The sequence below is a fragment of the Phyllobates terribilis genome, unplaced genomic scaffold (genome assembly GCF_046119375.1).
Source record: "Phyllobates terribilis strain yellow unplaced genomic scaffold, ASM4611937v1 Scaffold_1__5_contigs__length_1240528914, whole genome shotgun sequence".
Lineage (NCBI taxonomy): Eukaryota > Metazoa > Chordata > Amphibia > Anura > Dendrobatidae > Phyllobates > Phyllobates terribilis.
The window spans coordinates 497,807,725-497,820,651 of record NW_027362761.1 but is presented as its reverse complement, the minus strand read 5'-3'; the positions used below and the strand labels follow the sequence as shown (position 1 = coordinate 497,820,651).

The following is a 12,927-nucleotide window of genomic DNA, read 5'->3' as shown; positions in this document are numbered from 1 at the left end:
TCTGGTAATCTTATTTTCACAGTGACTCTGTTCTGGCTGTTTTCTTACTATTCTTCTGGTTTGACCTCGGACTGTTTATTGTTCTTTGCCTGTATACTCTGCCTGACCTCCTGGACTCTGACCTAGCTATCCCGACTTTACTGTTGCTTCTGATTCTGACCTTGTTTGTGATCGTTTCAAACTCCAGGCTGCTTAATCGCCTCTGTTTGATCCACCAGTCAGCGACTACTCCGTAGACACAACCTGGGGTCCATGCAGTGAAGTCCAGATCCCAGTAGATAGGTTAAAAGGGAGAATACCAGTAAGCTCCTCAGATTCTGCTAAATCGGGTGATCAGCCCAAAGTCTAATGGCACAAGCCGGTTTTGGAGCTGATAGTTTGGTTACAACATGGAAACTTTTAGTAAAAAAAAAGTTATTTATAATTTTTATTCATTTTTTGCAGAGTGCCCACAGCGGATACCTGAGTGATAAACCACTTTTCTTTTTATTTCTTTATAGTAATAGAGATTTTTTTTTATACCTTTTTCTTTTTTTTTTTTTCTTATACAGGAGGGTTTCACAAATATAAGCCACATGCTGACTCCAAGGGGCCGTGTCTATGCTGAGCTCACAGTTTCCCACTTGTCCCTCGGAGAGTTTCTTCTGATTACTGGATCTGGATCAGAACTACATGATCTCAGGTTTGTGCAGGATTTTATGCATTTCCATGTGAATACTATGGGTCCAATTCAGTAAGACTGGTGTTTTGCATGCCAGTCTTTATGAAGTTGGCGCTGGAGTAAGGTGCGCCTAATTCATTAAAAGGCATGCACCTCTCATTGAATGTGGCGCATCTTACAGCTGCCATGCGCCTCCATCAGAAATGTTACTCCAGGCAGGGTCTGACAATACTTTTCAGGAGTCATTTACAACACTTTAGGTGTAAATTAAGATGAATTTGCTGGGTGTGCTTTGCCCCATCCCGCCCCAGCTCTTCCTACTTAATCTTTGCTGACCATGACTGGCATTGAAATGTCAAAGGTCGCCTCATTTTTGTGTAAAAGTATTGCAATATTTCACATTTTTTTACACCAGAATTCTAGAGAAAACGACTTGTTGAATCGGGTCCTATAAGGATACTGGCACGGGGCGGCCTCTCAGTGGCATATACTATTACGTCTTGATTTTGTAGAACAGCTGTTTCACCTGCAAAACTGTGCATGCACTTGTAATGACCTTGCTGTTCCACAAGTATTACACCTGTTCTCACCCTCTCCGTCCAGCCTTACTGTAATGCCGGGTTCAGATGGTTGTGCTAAAACTCAAGCCAGTCATGTCTGCAAATTGTAAATTTAACTGGCTCCGTGCCTGTCTGCATAGTGAATGAGAGCAGCAACTGCCTGCTATTGACATGCATTAGTCTGGTCTGTAAAACGAGGGTCTGTAGGAAAAATCGCATGTGTGCAAAGGATCACTAGTAATTAAAGGGGTTGTCCAAACTTTGGGTTCAGGTCTGCAGTCACTCTATGTGACTGCAGACTTCTGAATCCTCACAACGTGCAGTGTGCGTGCTGTCAGGATTCTCCGATGCCGGCACCGAGAGCAGACGGGCAATTGACCACAAGTATGCAATCTGCATACATGCAGTCACATGCTAACTAGACGTACGCAGTTAGTTGAGTAAGGCAGGTCACGTCTAGTTGAAATGTGGCAGAAGTATTCAAATTGCATACTTGCGGTCACGCGTCCGCCCGCTCCCAGTACTGGAGAATCCTCACAACATGCATTGTACACTCTGTAAGGATTCGCATAGAGTGACTGCAGACTTAAACCTCAAGCCTAGACAACCCTTTAATGGATCAATAAACTGTGCAGCACGGTGGCTCAGTGGTTAGCACTGCACCCTTGCAGCGCTGGGGTCCTGGGTTCAAATCCCACCAAGGACAACATCTGCAAGGAGTTTGTATGTTCTCCCCGTGTTTGCGTGGGTTTCCTCCGGGTTCTCTGGTTTCCTCCCACACTCCAAAGACATACTGATAGGGAAAGTAGATTGTGAGCCCCAATGGGGACAGTGCCGATAATGTGTCTGAATTGTAAAGCACTGTGGAATATGTTGGCGCTATATAAATAAAGAGATTATTAATTATTATTATTAACTGTCTGCTGGGAAACCCTGACCATGCACTGATCGAAAATATAACAGTCTGAACCCAGCCTGAGGACTCATTAAGACATCAGTTATTTTTCTCGGAAGCAAGAAAAAAATTAATGATTTTCATGAGTATTTTGGATCAGATTTTCATCATTGTTTAGTCAGTGTGTCAATTCTTACCATCAGTTTTTTTTTCTGTACGAGAAGCTTCACTTATGAAACAAGCATTGGACAATTGGAAAGCATAAGGATGCAACCAAGATGCCTTTCTAGTGCTGTCCAATTTTTTTTTTCAGAGGTCCGTAGACTTCCATTTTTGAGTTTGATACTAGAATAGGATAAAAAAAACAGACAATTCTCCGTTATTCTTTTTTGTGGACACTCTGACTTATAAAGAAAACTCAGACATGTGAACAACCCCATAAACTATAATGAGCATAAGTTCTACCTGTGAGGATCACATAAATTGTACGAGAATCACGAACGTCCAAATGAGCCATAAGGTTAGATTCATAAAAAAGCATTTTTGGTCATTATGTATATGTGCTTTTTATCTGCATATTTTCCTCATCTTTTTCAAGTCTATGGGGAAAATCCACAAATAAAATGCATATTTATGCAAAAGATGGGGGGTGGTGTTGGTGCAGAGTGTCGGCCATTGTTGCTGTGGTTTTGTTCTTTTGGGGCGGCGTGGCCTGGAGTCATGGGGGCTCAGTCTTGCAGCATGTGCAATGTGAGGCACCAGGTCGCCCGCCCTGCCGGTGCATTGTTGCTGCGGTGGTGGTTGGTGCACGGCGCCACTCCTTTTAGGCAGGAAACGTTAGGACCCACTGCGAGGTTAGCCGTGACATGGCAGTGGGCTTCATACAGTCTGATCAGAATGTTAAACTAAGAACCTCATGCTCAGTTTTATATTTTTGCTGACAGGCAGTAGATCAATGTATGATTTTTTGGAGGTGCGCTTTTTTTTTTTTTTTTTTTTTTTTTTAAATGCATATTTATAGCAAGAGAAATTAACATGTCGCAGATTTCAAAATCGCACTGTAGGTCAGTTCCTGCAGTGTAACAAAAAAAGCACGGTGGGCATGAGATTTCTATAAACTCCATCAACTTTGCTGGAACTGTAATTTGTGCAGCAAATATATATGCATTGTCAAAAATGCACAAAATACTAATTTTGTAAACTTAGCCTTTTGCAATCGCTATTTATGGCAGCTTCTAAAGCAGGAACGTCAAACTCAAACACACAGAGGGCCAAAATTAAAAACTTGGACAAAGTCGCGGGCCAGCCAGTATGCAGTATAATGGGCCCTACATAGTCCTCCATACAGAATAATGGGCCCCACATAGTCCTCCATACAGAATAATGGCCTCACATAGTCCTCCATACAGAATAATGGGCCCCACATAGTCCTCCATACAGAATAATGGCCTCACATAGTCCTCCATACAGAATAATGGCCTCACATAGTCCTCCATACAGAATAATGGGCCCCACATAGTCCTCCATACAGAATACTGGCCTCACATAGTCCTCCATACAGAATAATGGGCCCCACATAGTCCTCCATACGGTATTATGGGCCCCACATAGTCCTCCATACGGTATTATGGGCCCCACATAGTCCTCCATACGGTATTATGGGCCCCACATAGTCCTCCATACGGTATTATGGGCCCCACATAGTCCTCCATACGGTATTATGGGCACCACATAGTCCTCCATACAGTATTATGGGCACCACATAGTCCTCCATACAGTATTATGGGCCCCACATAGTCCTCCATACAGTATTATGGGCCCCACATAGTCCTCCATACAGTATTATGGGCCCCACATAGTCCTCCATACAGTATTATGGGCCCCACATAGTCCTCCATACAGTATTATGGGCCCCACATAGTCCTCCATGCAGAATAATGGCCTCACATAGTCCTCCATACAGAATGATGGCCCCCACATAGTCCTCCATACAGAATAATGGGCCCCACATAGTCCTCCATACAGAATAATGGGCCCCACATAGTCCTCCATACAGAATAATGGCCCCACATAGGGGTGGTGGTTCTGGTGTCATGGGCCAAATAAAACCACCCTGCAGCCAGATTTGGCCCACGGGCCAAAGTTTGATGTGTGTTCTAAAAATCTTTTAAAATGAGAAATTAAGAATGATTGATTACAAAAATTACTCACATTTTCATGCAAATTAATTTAATATGTAAATTGAAATTATGTTTGAAAATGTTCACGCATATTCTGTATTAATAGGTGGATAGAAGAAATTGCCACACAAGGCAACTATGATGTGGAAATAGTAAATGTGACAGATGAGGTGGGAGTTCTCGGTGTAGCAGGACCGCTATCAAGAAAAGTTCTTCAGAAATTAACATCTGAGGATCTGAGTGAATCTGCTTTCAAATTTCTTCATGTTAGAAGAATGAAGATTGCTGGAATCCCAGTCACAGCCATCCGGATATCTTATACAGGTGAGGGCTCAACAGAGATAGACGGTATATTTGACTTGTGCATTTTTTTTTACATTTTGCTGTCACATCAAAACCTTAGTCCAAAGGAAAGTAGACCCAGGATTGTATTTCGGAAAGTTCCAAATTCTCTGTCCTTCAAGGCAGAGTACAATTCAATGTTGTACGGTTTGTAGGTTGGCTATAGTTATTCAGGTGGCCTAGATTGTTTAGACGGGTTGTCCGTTCTTAGGACAACCCGTTTAAGTACTTTGCACGCTGTAAGGATTCTCTGATGCTGACGCAGGGTTCAGGCGGTCATGTGTCCACAAGTATGTGATATGCACACTTTATTATTATTTATTATTATTATAGCGCCATTTATTCCATGTGAAAAGGGGGTATACATAAAAAAGAAAAAAAGAAAACACAATAATCTTAAACCATACAAGTCGCCGACTGGTACAGGAGGAGAAAGAACCGTGCCCGCGAGGGCTCACAATCTACAAGGGATGTTTGAGCATACAGTAGGTGAGGGTAGTAGAGAAGGAGATCTTGTGAGGATCGGAGGTTGCGTGCAGGTTAGTACCGGGAGACTAGGTCACAGATGTATGGAGGAGACAGGTTGTGGATGGCTTTGTATGTCATGGTTAGGGTTTTGAACTGGAGTTTCTGGGCAATTGGGAGCCAGTGAAGGGATTGACAGAGGGGAGAGGCCGTGGAATAGGTAGATTAGTCGGGCAGCAGAGTTCAGGATAGATTGGAGGCCAAAGAGCAGGAGCTTGCAGTAGTCAAGGCTGGAGATGATGAGGGCATGCACTAGTGTTTTTGTAGATTCTTGATTAAGGAATGTATGGATCCGGGAAATATTTTTGAGTTGGAGTCAGCAGGAAGTGGAGTCCAGGTTTACCCCGAGGTAGCGAGTTTACAGATCTGGGGAGAGTGAGCAGCCATTGACATTGATGGATAGGTCTGTTGAGGGGGTTGAGTGAGATGGTGGAAAGATGATGAATTCTGTTTTGTCCATGTTAAGTTTTAGAAATCTAGCAGAGAAGAAAGATGAAATAGCGGACAGACATTGTGGGATTCTGGTTAGTAGGGAGGAGATATCAGGTCCAGAGAGGTAGATCTGTGTGTCATCAGCATAGAGGTGATACTGGAAGCTATGAGACTATGAGCTGTCCCAGGCTGAAGGTGTAAAAGAAGAAGAGTAGGGGCCCTAGATCTGAACCTTGGGGGACACCGACAGATAGGGGGAAAGATGAGGAGGTGGTGTGTGAGTGGGAGACGATGAATGTCCAGTCTTCCGGCCACAGTCTGACTGGACGTGTCCGGCCTTGCTCAATACACTTGCATTGAGCTAGGCTGTGCCCATCTAGTCGGCACATGACCACTCCCTGTATCGGAGAATCCTCACCGCACACAGTGACTGCAGACTTGTACACTAAGCCCGAGCAATCCCTTAAATGAGTTATTATATTAGCATTTTTGGTTTAAGGGTTATTACTAACATTCTTGGTGGTCTGGCATATCTTAAAGTGAACCGGTTATCAGATTAATACTGCTCGAACCACATGCAGCATGATTCAGACACTGCCTGTCCAATTGCAGTGTAGTGTGTTTTACTCTGAAATGCTGCAGCAAAGGCATTGGGGAAGGGAGAAGCCAGCCGGGCACCTACCTCAGACTGTCAGCTGAGACGCATAGTCTCCTGCCAGTTTTTCAAACTATGTTTTCTCTGAAAGTCGGCAGCAATTCAGAGCAAAAAAATAACTGGCGGCAGTCCCATAGCCAGTGCCTGATTCATGATGCCTGTGGTTTTTAACAGCATGAATGTGAAGACAGGTTCTCTTTAAAGTCATACTAAACCTAAAAATTAATGATTTTAATTAAAGAAAAGATGTATTTGTCCTCCCTGTTTGTTAGTCTGCATCATTTTCTGCAGCGTCGTGAAATAGGCAGTCTTCAAGAAATCCTGCAGGGAACAATGGGGTTAATCTCCAGCTCATGCATTCAGTTTTTGACTGGTGACTGGCTGAAGCCTTGCCCCCTTAGCTAAGGGGTCACAACATGGTGTTCATTCATCCTACTGCAGACAGGGCAGAGGGTGGAGGTTTCTGCTGCAGCCAGTTGTCTTACAGCCACACACAGAATAGTATGCAGGAGGAGGGGAAACATGGATAAGTTCCTAAGACACATGAGAAGATTTATTTTTAGATTTTTTAATATTAATTATAATATCAGATTATATCAATATAATCAAAGGAAAGGAGGAGATGAATGGCTGGGATATTTTTACTTTTTATACATTTTCTTCATTTAGTCTTCTTTTCTTCTATTACATTAGTGTCTTTGGAGGTTTAGGGTGCTTTATGTGTTACTAGATGATCTTATTAGGGATCCAGTACATACATACTACCCCTGAACTTCTAGGGTGTATTAGAGGTGGTGGACTAGGACGTTTTAGAGGTCTGTACATATTATCCCTTCAGGTTAAAGGGCTATATATATATATATATATATATATATATATATATATATATATATATATATATATATATATATATATATATATATATATATATATATATATATATATATAATATATTATAATATAATATAATATATATGGGTGTATGGTGGTTTTAGGTTAATTGGCACCCTTCCTCCACCATTCCAGGGCCCAGCAGTATGTGACAGGATGCTAATCATGAAGATCTGGTGGAGTCCTCCTATTACTTGAGATTCCTGGCCAAAGACAAATCTAGGGAGGCTGCTGTAATGGCCGTAATGGTAGAAGGTGTTTCCAGATACCATGAACTTGCCTTAAACAAGTAGCCATTGAAAGTGACACATGAGAAACAAGAAATCAGTATCAGTGTCCTTCCATTTTCTAGCATAAGGATGTCAGGAATAATTCCCAGCAGTGTTTATCCTCCCTTGTAATGTGCCGTAGGTGAGCTGGGCTGGGAGCTGTACCACAGGAGGCAGGACACTGCCGCACTCTACAACCAGGTCATGCAGGCGGGGGATGAAGAAGGGATTGATAACTTTGGCACATACGCCATGAACGTGCTAAGGCTGGAGAAAGCTTTCCGTGGCTGGGGAGCAGAGGTAAGAGACCTGTGTACAGTACAGATCTTTAGCTCTAGGGCAGAGCACTTAAGTTTTATTTCTAAGAAAGAGGTGAAATATTTCTCCTCTGTAAACCTTAATAAAGGGGTTGTCTTATTAGAGAAAATTCCTTTTTGTTTGGAGGTCCGGGTCCCAGTAAACCACTTATTGTAGCAAGGGAAGCCTCAGCAGCCATGTTTTTATCCTTCAGTAGCCACTGCAAGAAGATATAGTATTACATAGCAGCCACTGGATAAATGACTATACATGTAATACGCAGAGTTAAAGGGAACCTGTCATGTTGTATTTGCAGGCCGGTCTGTGGACAGCACGGTATAGAGAAGGAGAAGCTGAGCAGAATGATTTACTGGTGGAAAAATTCAGTGTAACTTTTTATTGTTTTAATTTATCATTGAAATCCCTGGTGTTTTTATCCATGAGTACAGTGGGCGGTTCTACTCAATGATTGACAGCTCTCTGCAGACATGGTCATACATGGAAGACTGTCCATCACTGACTAGGACCGCCCACTGGACTCATGGATACAAACACCAGGGCATCAATGAATAAAAGTCAAGTTGTTCTAAATCTTTTCCCACAAAAATGTATATCAATCTGATCATCTCCTCTTGCTCAGGCCTGAGGAAGGCTATACATCTTTCATTTTAATAGCCGAAACGCATTGTTTTATTTATCAGTTTTATCTATTTATGAACTTGAATAAATCTTTTGAAGAAGAAAATCCTTTTTTTCATAATCATTCCTTGTGACCCTGGGAGCGCTCAATCAGCCAGATACACACTCTGAATCTGCAGCATACAGTATATGTGGTGTTGCAGATTCCTAGCATAAATTTGTATTTAGATGGGTGTAATTCACATATTAATCTGTAGCATGTCCAGATACCTTTAAGAGGGTTGTCCCATTGGGATTCCCTATACGAGCTTATGTATTGCAGGTTCCGGAATGCAGACACAATGCAAGGACAGTCAGAGATGAATATAAACCGTTTATATATAGATATAACAGGTATTCTGAACAAGGGAATGGCAACAGGGGTAATGAACGGTAATTTGAAATATTAATAAAATGCGAAGTCTCTCAAGGTAGTGCACCCAATCATGGGAGTCGCCACGTCAGTTCTTTAACTCTGTATATGGCCCTAGCGGGGGTCACCGGTTATTCCCGCTAGGCCGAAAGTCTTTTCCGGACAAAGTCAATTAAATCACGTTTAGCTTCTTCCGCCCCAACCGTTCCCCTCCGTTCCTTGAGTACCTAAACCCAAACTGGCCCCGGTACCGTGAGTGAACAGTAGAAGTGACGGCCCTGTTCACGTATGCAGCTCCTCTGCTTTCACTAGCGTGATTTCCTTGCGCAGCCATCTCCCAACTCCTCTCTTCCTGGCTGTTGGAGGCAGTCTCTCAAGCTGTGGATAGCGGGGTCCAGACCTCATCGCCCGCCAGGTTCCGCGAACTCACTCAGCACCGCAAGCAGGTTCCTACTCTCCTCAGTAGGCACAGCACTCGGGGCACATCTGTGAGGGATCCGGAGCTCATCCACCGGTGTCCGGCTGTGGCACCTCGCAGGCCTTTGGCTTAGACCTGCCACGCAGGGCTTCTCAACACCTAGGGCGCACGTCTGCTCCTCTCTGCTGCTTGGCGCCAAAAGCACTTCAGGCTTGGCGTGCTGGCCTCTTATACTCAGAAACTCATTCCTGGAAGTCACCTGACTGGGTCCAGCATCTAAATCTGATCCCCCTCCAACTTCCCTTGCAAATCTTGGTTCCGCTTGACTGTGCCTGACCAGCCGGTGGCAATCTCTCTCCATCTTTGAAGCATCCTGTAAGAATTCTCTTAAAGGCTCTCTTGCCTCTACTACACATATAAATGTCTTTGGGGAAGTCTACTCTGGACCCCCCTCAAATTTGTATTCCTACACTATTCATTTGTACGTTCCATTCTTTAGTAACTCGTTCCATTCAGCGTCCCATTGGGAATGGCTATGTTGTCCTGGGAGGATTAAGCCCTCTCTACCTCTAAAAGACAACATGAGTAGCATAAATGATGCATGTTGGGACGAGTCCTCTGTATATTGGGACCCAAGAGTTACGTCATTCAGGAGGTGATTTTCACTCCATGAACCTTTTTTGTAAGATGTTTTCTAAATGTTTTTTTTTTTTTTTTCAGATGAATTGCGATACAAACCCCCTGGAGGCCGGACTACAATACTTTATAAAGCTAAACAAGGTAGGTGGGGAAAGCTATGTTCTTGGTGTCCACCCATTTTCGGAATTGATGAATGCATTTTTTTCTACTAATTAGAAATTAAAAGCTGTGTAAGAATAGTAACATGCAGTGGATACTTTACAAACTTTTGGGCCAAGGGCCACATTGTCATACCAAACCAGTCCAGGGGCTGCACTAAAAGTAATAAAAGGGTATTGTGGCATATCGAAAGTATATTCCATAAATGTCTAATAGAATTTCCACCTATTTACAGGACTCTTACTTCCACTAATCAGCACTCTAATGCTATCTTCACAATTAGTTTTTTTTACGAGGATTTAGAAATAGATTCTGCTCCTAATTCCACATCAAAAACCGCATCAGTCTTTGAAGAAGATTCCAACTGTTTTTAATGGGAAAAGCTCTTTAAGTTCGCGGTACAATGTTTTTTTTCACGTTATTTTAAACATTTCGCAGTAAAACTAATAGGAAACCTATTCAACTAGTATTTTAAGCATTTTTATATGGATTTGCAGTAAAATCTGCTTCTAAATTCTCGTCAAAAGACTGTGAGAATAGGCCCTAAAGACTGCCAAACGGGTTAAGAGACCCCATTCTCCTGATGTATTAGGCATTCAGAGCTTTCTACACCGTGTGCTTGTCCTCAGCTGCTGCCACTACTCTTCTGTGTGTGGCTGATCCCATATCTGTAGGTCAATCATATTTTTTGTCCATATGGTTGGGGGCCGCACAGAATGGATGCAGATTATGCACCCCTGCTTTAAAGCATCATTTTGTGTTTCCTGTTTATCAAATAGAACTAATTCTAATTAAAATTACTGTACTGAAATATTTGCTGAGGACAACACTGCCCCCTAGGGGTTGATAATGATTTAACACGACTGTTTTATTCCTCTTATGCTGAGTTCACACAAGGTATTTTTGGGCATTTTCTTTGCTGCAGTCATCCTCAGAAGTAGTTTTCTGAAAAAGCCATTTAGGAACATTTTATTAAACCGTATTTATTTATTTTTTTTTTTTTAGAAAAAATGATACACGAGCAGATAAAAACAAAGTCCTAAGGGGATGTTTACATTTTTTTAGCACATTTTTCAGGTTAAAGAACTCGCATAAACAAAAACGCTTCTAATAACGCAATTTTTTTTTTTTGTCTATGCAGTTTTTTTAAGGACACCTGCTTTTGATGCTGTTTTGATGAGGTTTTTTTATGCGGTTTCTCGGTGTGATCTGGGGTGTATATTTACCACAATGAAAAAATGATAAAACCTTGATTTACACATGGAAAACATTTCAAAGAATTTACATGATGCTTTTTCTACCAAACAACACGTGTTGGGAGCTTATTTGAAGTATTTCCTCATCTTGGTTTTAGCGCTGCATTTGTGCCAAACTACGTCAACAACCGTCTATGAACAAGTTTTCCTTGTGACAGTTTATATAATTTTCTTTCACTTTTTTGATAATGCAGAATATGCAATAATTCAGCAATGACCAGGTCCCCTCGATTATCAGATTACGTTTTGTACTAGACAGTTAGCACACATAATGACACTTAATATATTTCTACCTTGCAGTTCAGTGACCCTGTAGGGTACGTTCCCATGTGCCAAAAAAACCGCAGATATTCCACTGCGTAATCGCTTGTGTAAAATCTGCTGAAATCTACTATGCTAGCATTGTGCATAAGATTTTAAGAAATGCCATGCACTAGCAGTGAAACATATCTACAGTGTAAATTGATAAGAGCTGTTGATTTGAGACCAACAGGATGTCATTGCTGATCTCATCAGATCTTTTTCATGTGGATTCCTCGATGAATCTGGATAATAAAGCTCCGCAAAAGCGCTCAAAATCCATTGCTGGGCATGAAGTCTTCTGTCACTTATTTCTGCCGCTTCAGAGAGTCCGAACCCTGAAGCGGTTAAAAGACAGGACCGATCCATTCTTCAGGCTGTCCGCTTTATACACTTGAAAGTATAGAGTACAAGACTTCGGCGTCGCCGCAAGAACATCAGCAAAACCACCAGTGAAACCACTTCAGGAAAATTACCACCAGCATTTTTCTGAAGCTGTTTTGCTTGGGAAAATTCAGCGTTGGCTTCTAAAAGATGCCGTGTGCAGCTACTTTATAGAGATTTGCACTACAGCTAGTATATAACATCACTTCCTATTGATGGGGGTTCAAATGCTACCCCCCACAATCCTCAGTAAAAAAAAATTGTCCTCAGGGTATGTGCACACGGCGTCTTCTTCAGGCGGCTTCACCCAGAATCTGCCTGAAAAAGAGCCCCAAATGCGCCCCATAAAATGAAGAAAATGAACAGCAGAGAAATATATCCACAGTGTAAATTGACCAGAGCTGTGGAATTGATATTGTTGTGCACATGTTTAGGCAGGGGCCCACTTCCATCTCCAAAGCCGCTTCTGTCATAGACAGAACTATTCGACTGCAGGGGCCCATATACTTCTCTTGGACAAGGGCCCTTGTCTACCTGTGTCCACCTGACTCTGTTAAAAAGAAGTTGGGCGCCTTCTGCTAAGAAGCTGCCTGCTTTGTATACCTGAAAACATAGGAAAAAAAGATGCCGGTGACAGAACTGCCGCAAGATCAAGAGCAAAATCACCAGTGAAGCTGCTTCAGGAAAACTCGGCGAGTGGGCAGGCATCTAAGAGACTCCATGTGCACATACCCATTGTGGTAAATTGACTCACTCAGCTGCTCAAAGAGGTAGTCACCTTTACACTTTCCGTTTAAGTTTACAACTGGTTTATTAAAACCGTACTGCATAAACCAATCCAAAATTAGGTAAATAAAAACAGCCCTTCTGGCATAATGGGAAAAACAAAATAGCATACAGTACAGTCCATGTGGCTGCGGGGATCCGCCCACTCGAGGGAACAAAAACAAGGTTCAGATCCCTTTAATACGAGCACAGCTTTGGAGCTCTCATCTCCAGACACAATGAACACT

General features: G+C 42.4%; 1 protein-coding gene across 2 annotated transcripts in view; it reads left to right on the top strand.

Annotated features, from left to right (window-relative positions):
* The window catches only part of DMGDH (dimethylglycine dehydrogenase), a 112,318-nt gene that overhangs the window by 92,506 nt on the left and 6,885 nt on the right, over window positions 1–12,927 (top strand). For both annotated transcript variants that reach the window (XM_073680178.1, XM_073680177.1), the window contains 4 exons: window positions 552–682; window positions 4,403–4,620; window positions 7,553–7,710; window positions 9,897–9,956. In XM_073680178.1, the coding sequence (XP_073536279.1) occupies window positions 552–682; window positions 4,403–4,620; window positions 7,553–7,710; window positions 9,897–9,956 (567 nt within the window). The remainder of the gene's footprint in view (window positions 1–551; window positions 683–4,402; window positions 4,621–7,552; window positions 7,711–9,896; window positions 9,957–12,927) is intronic.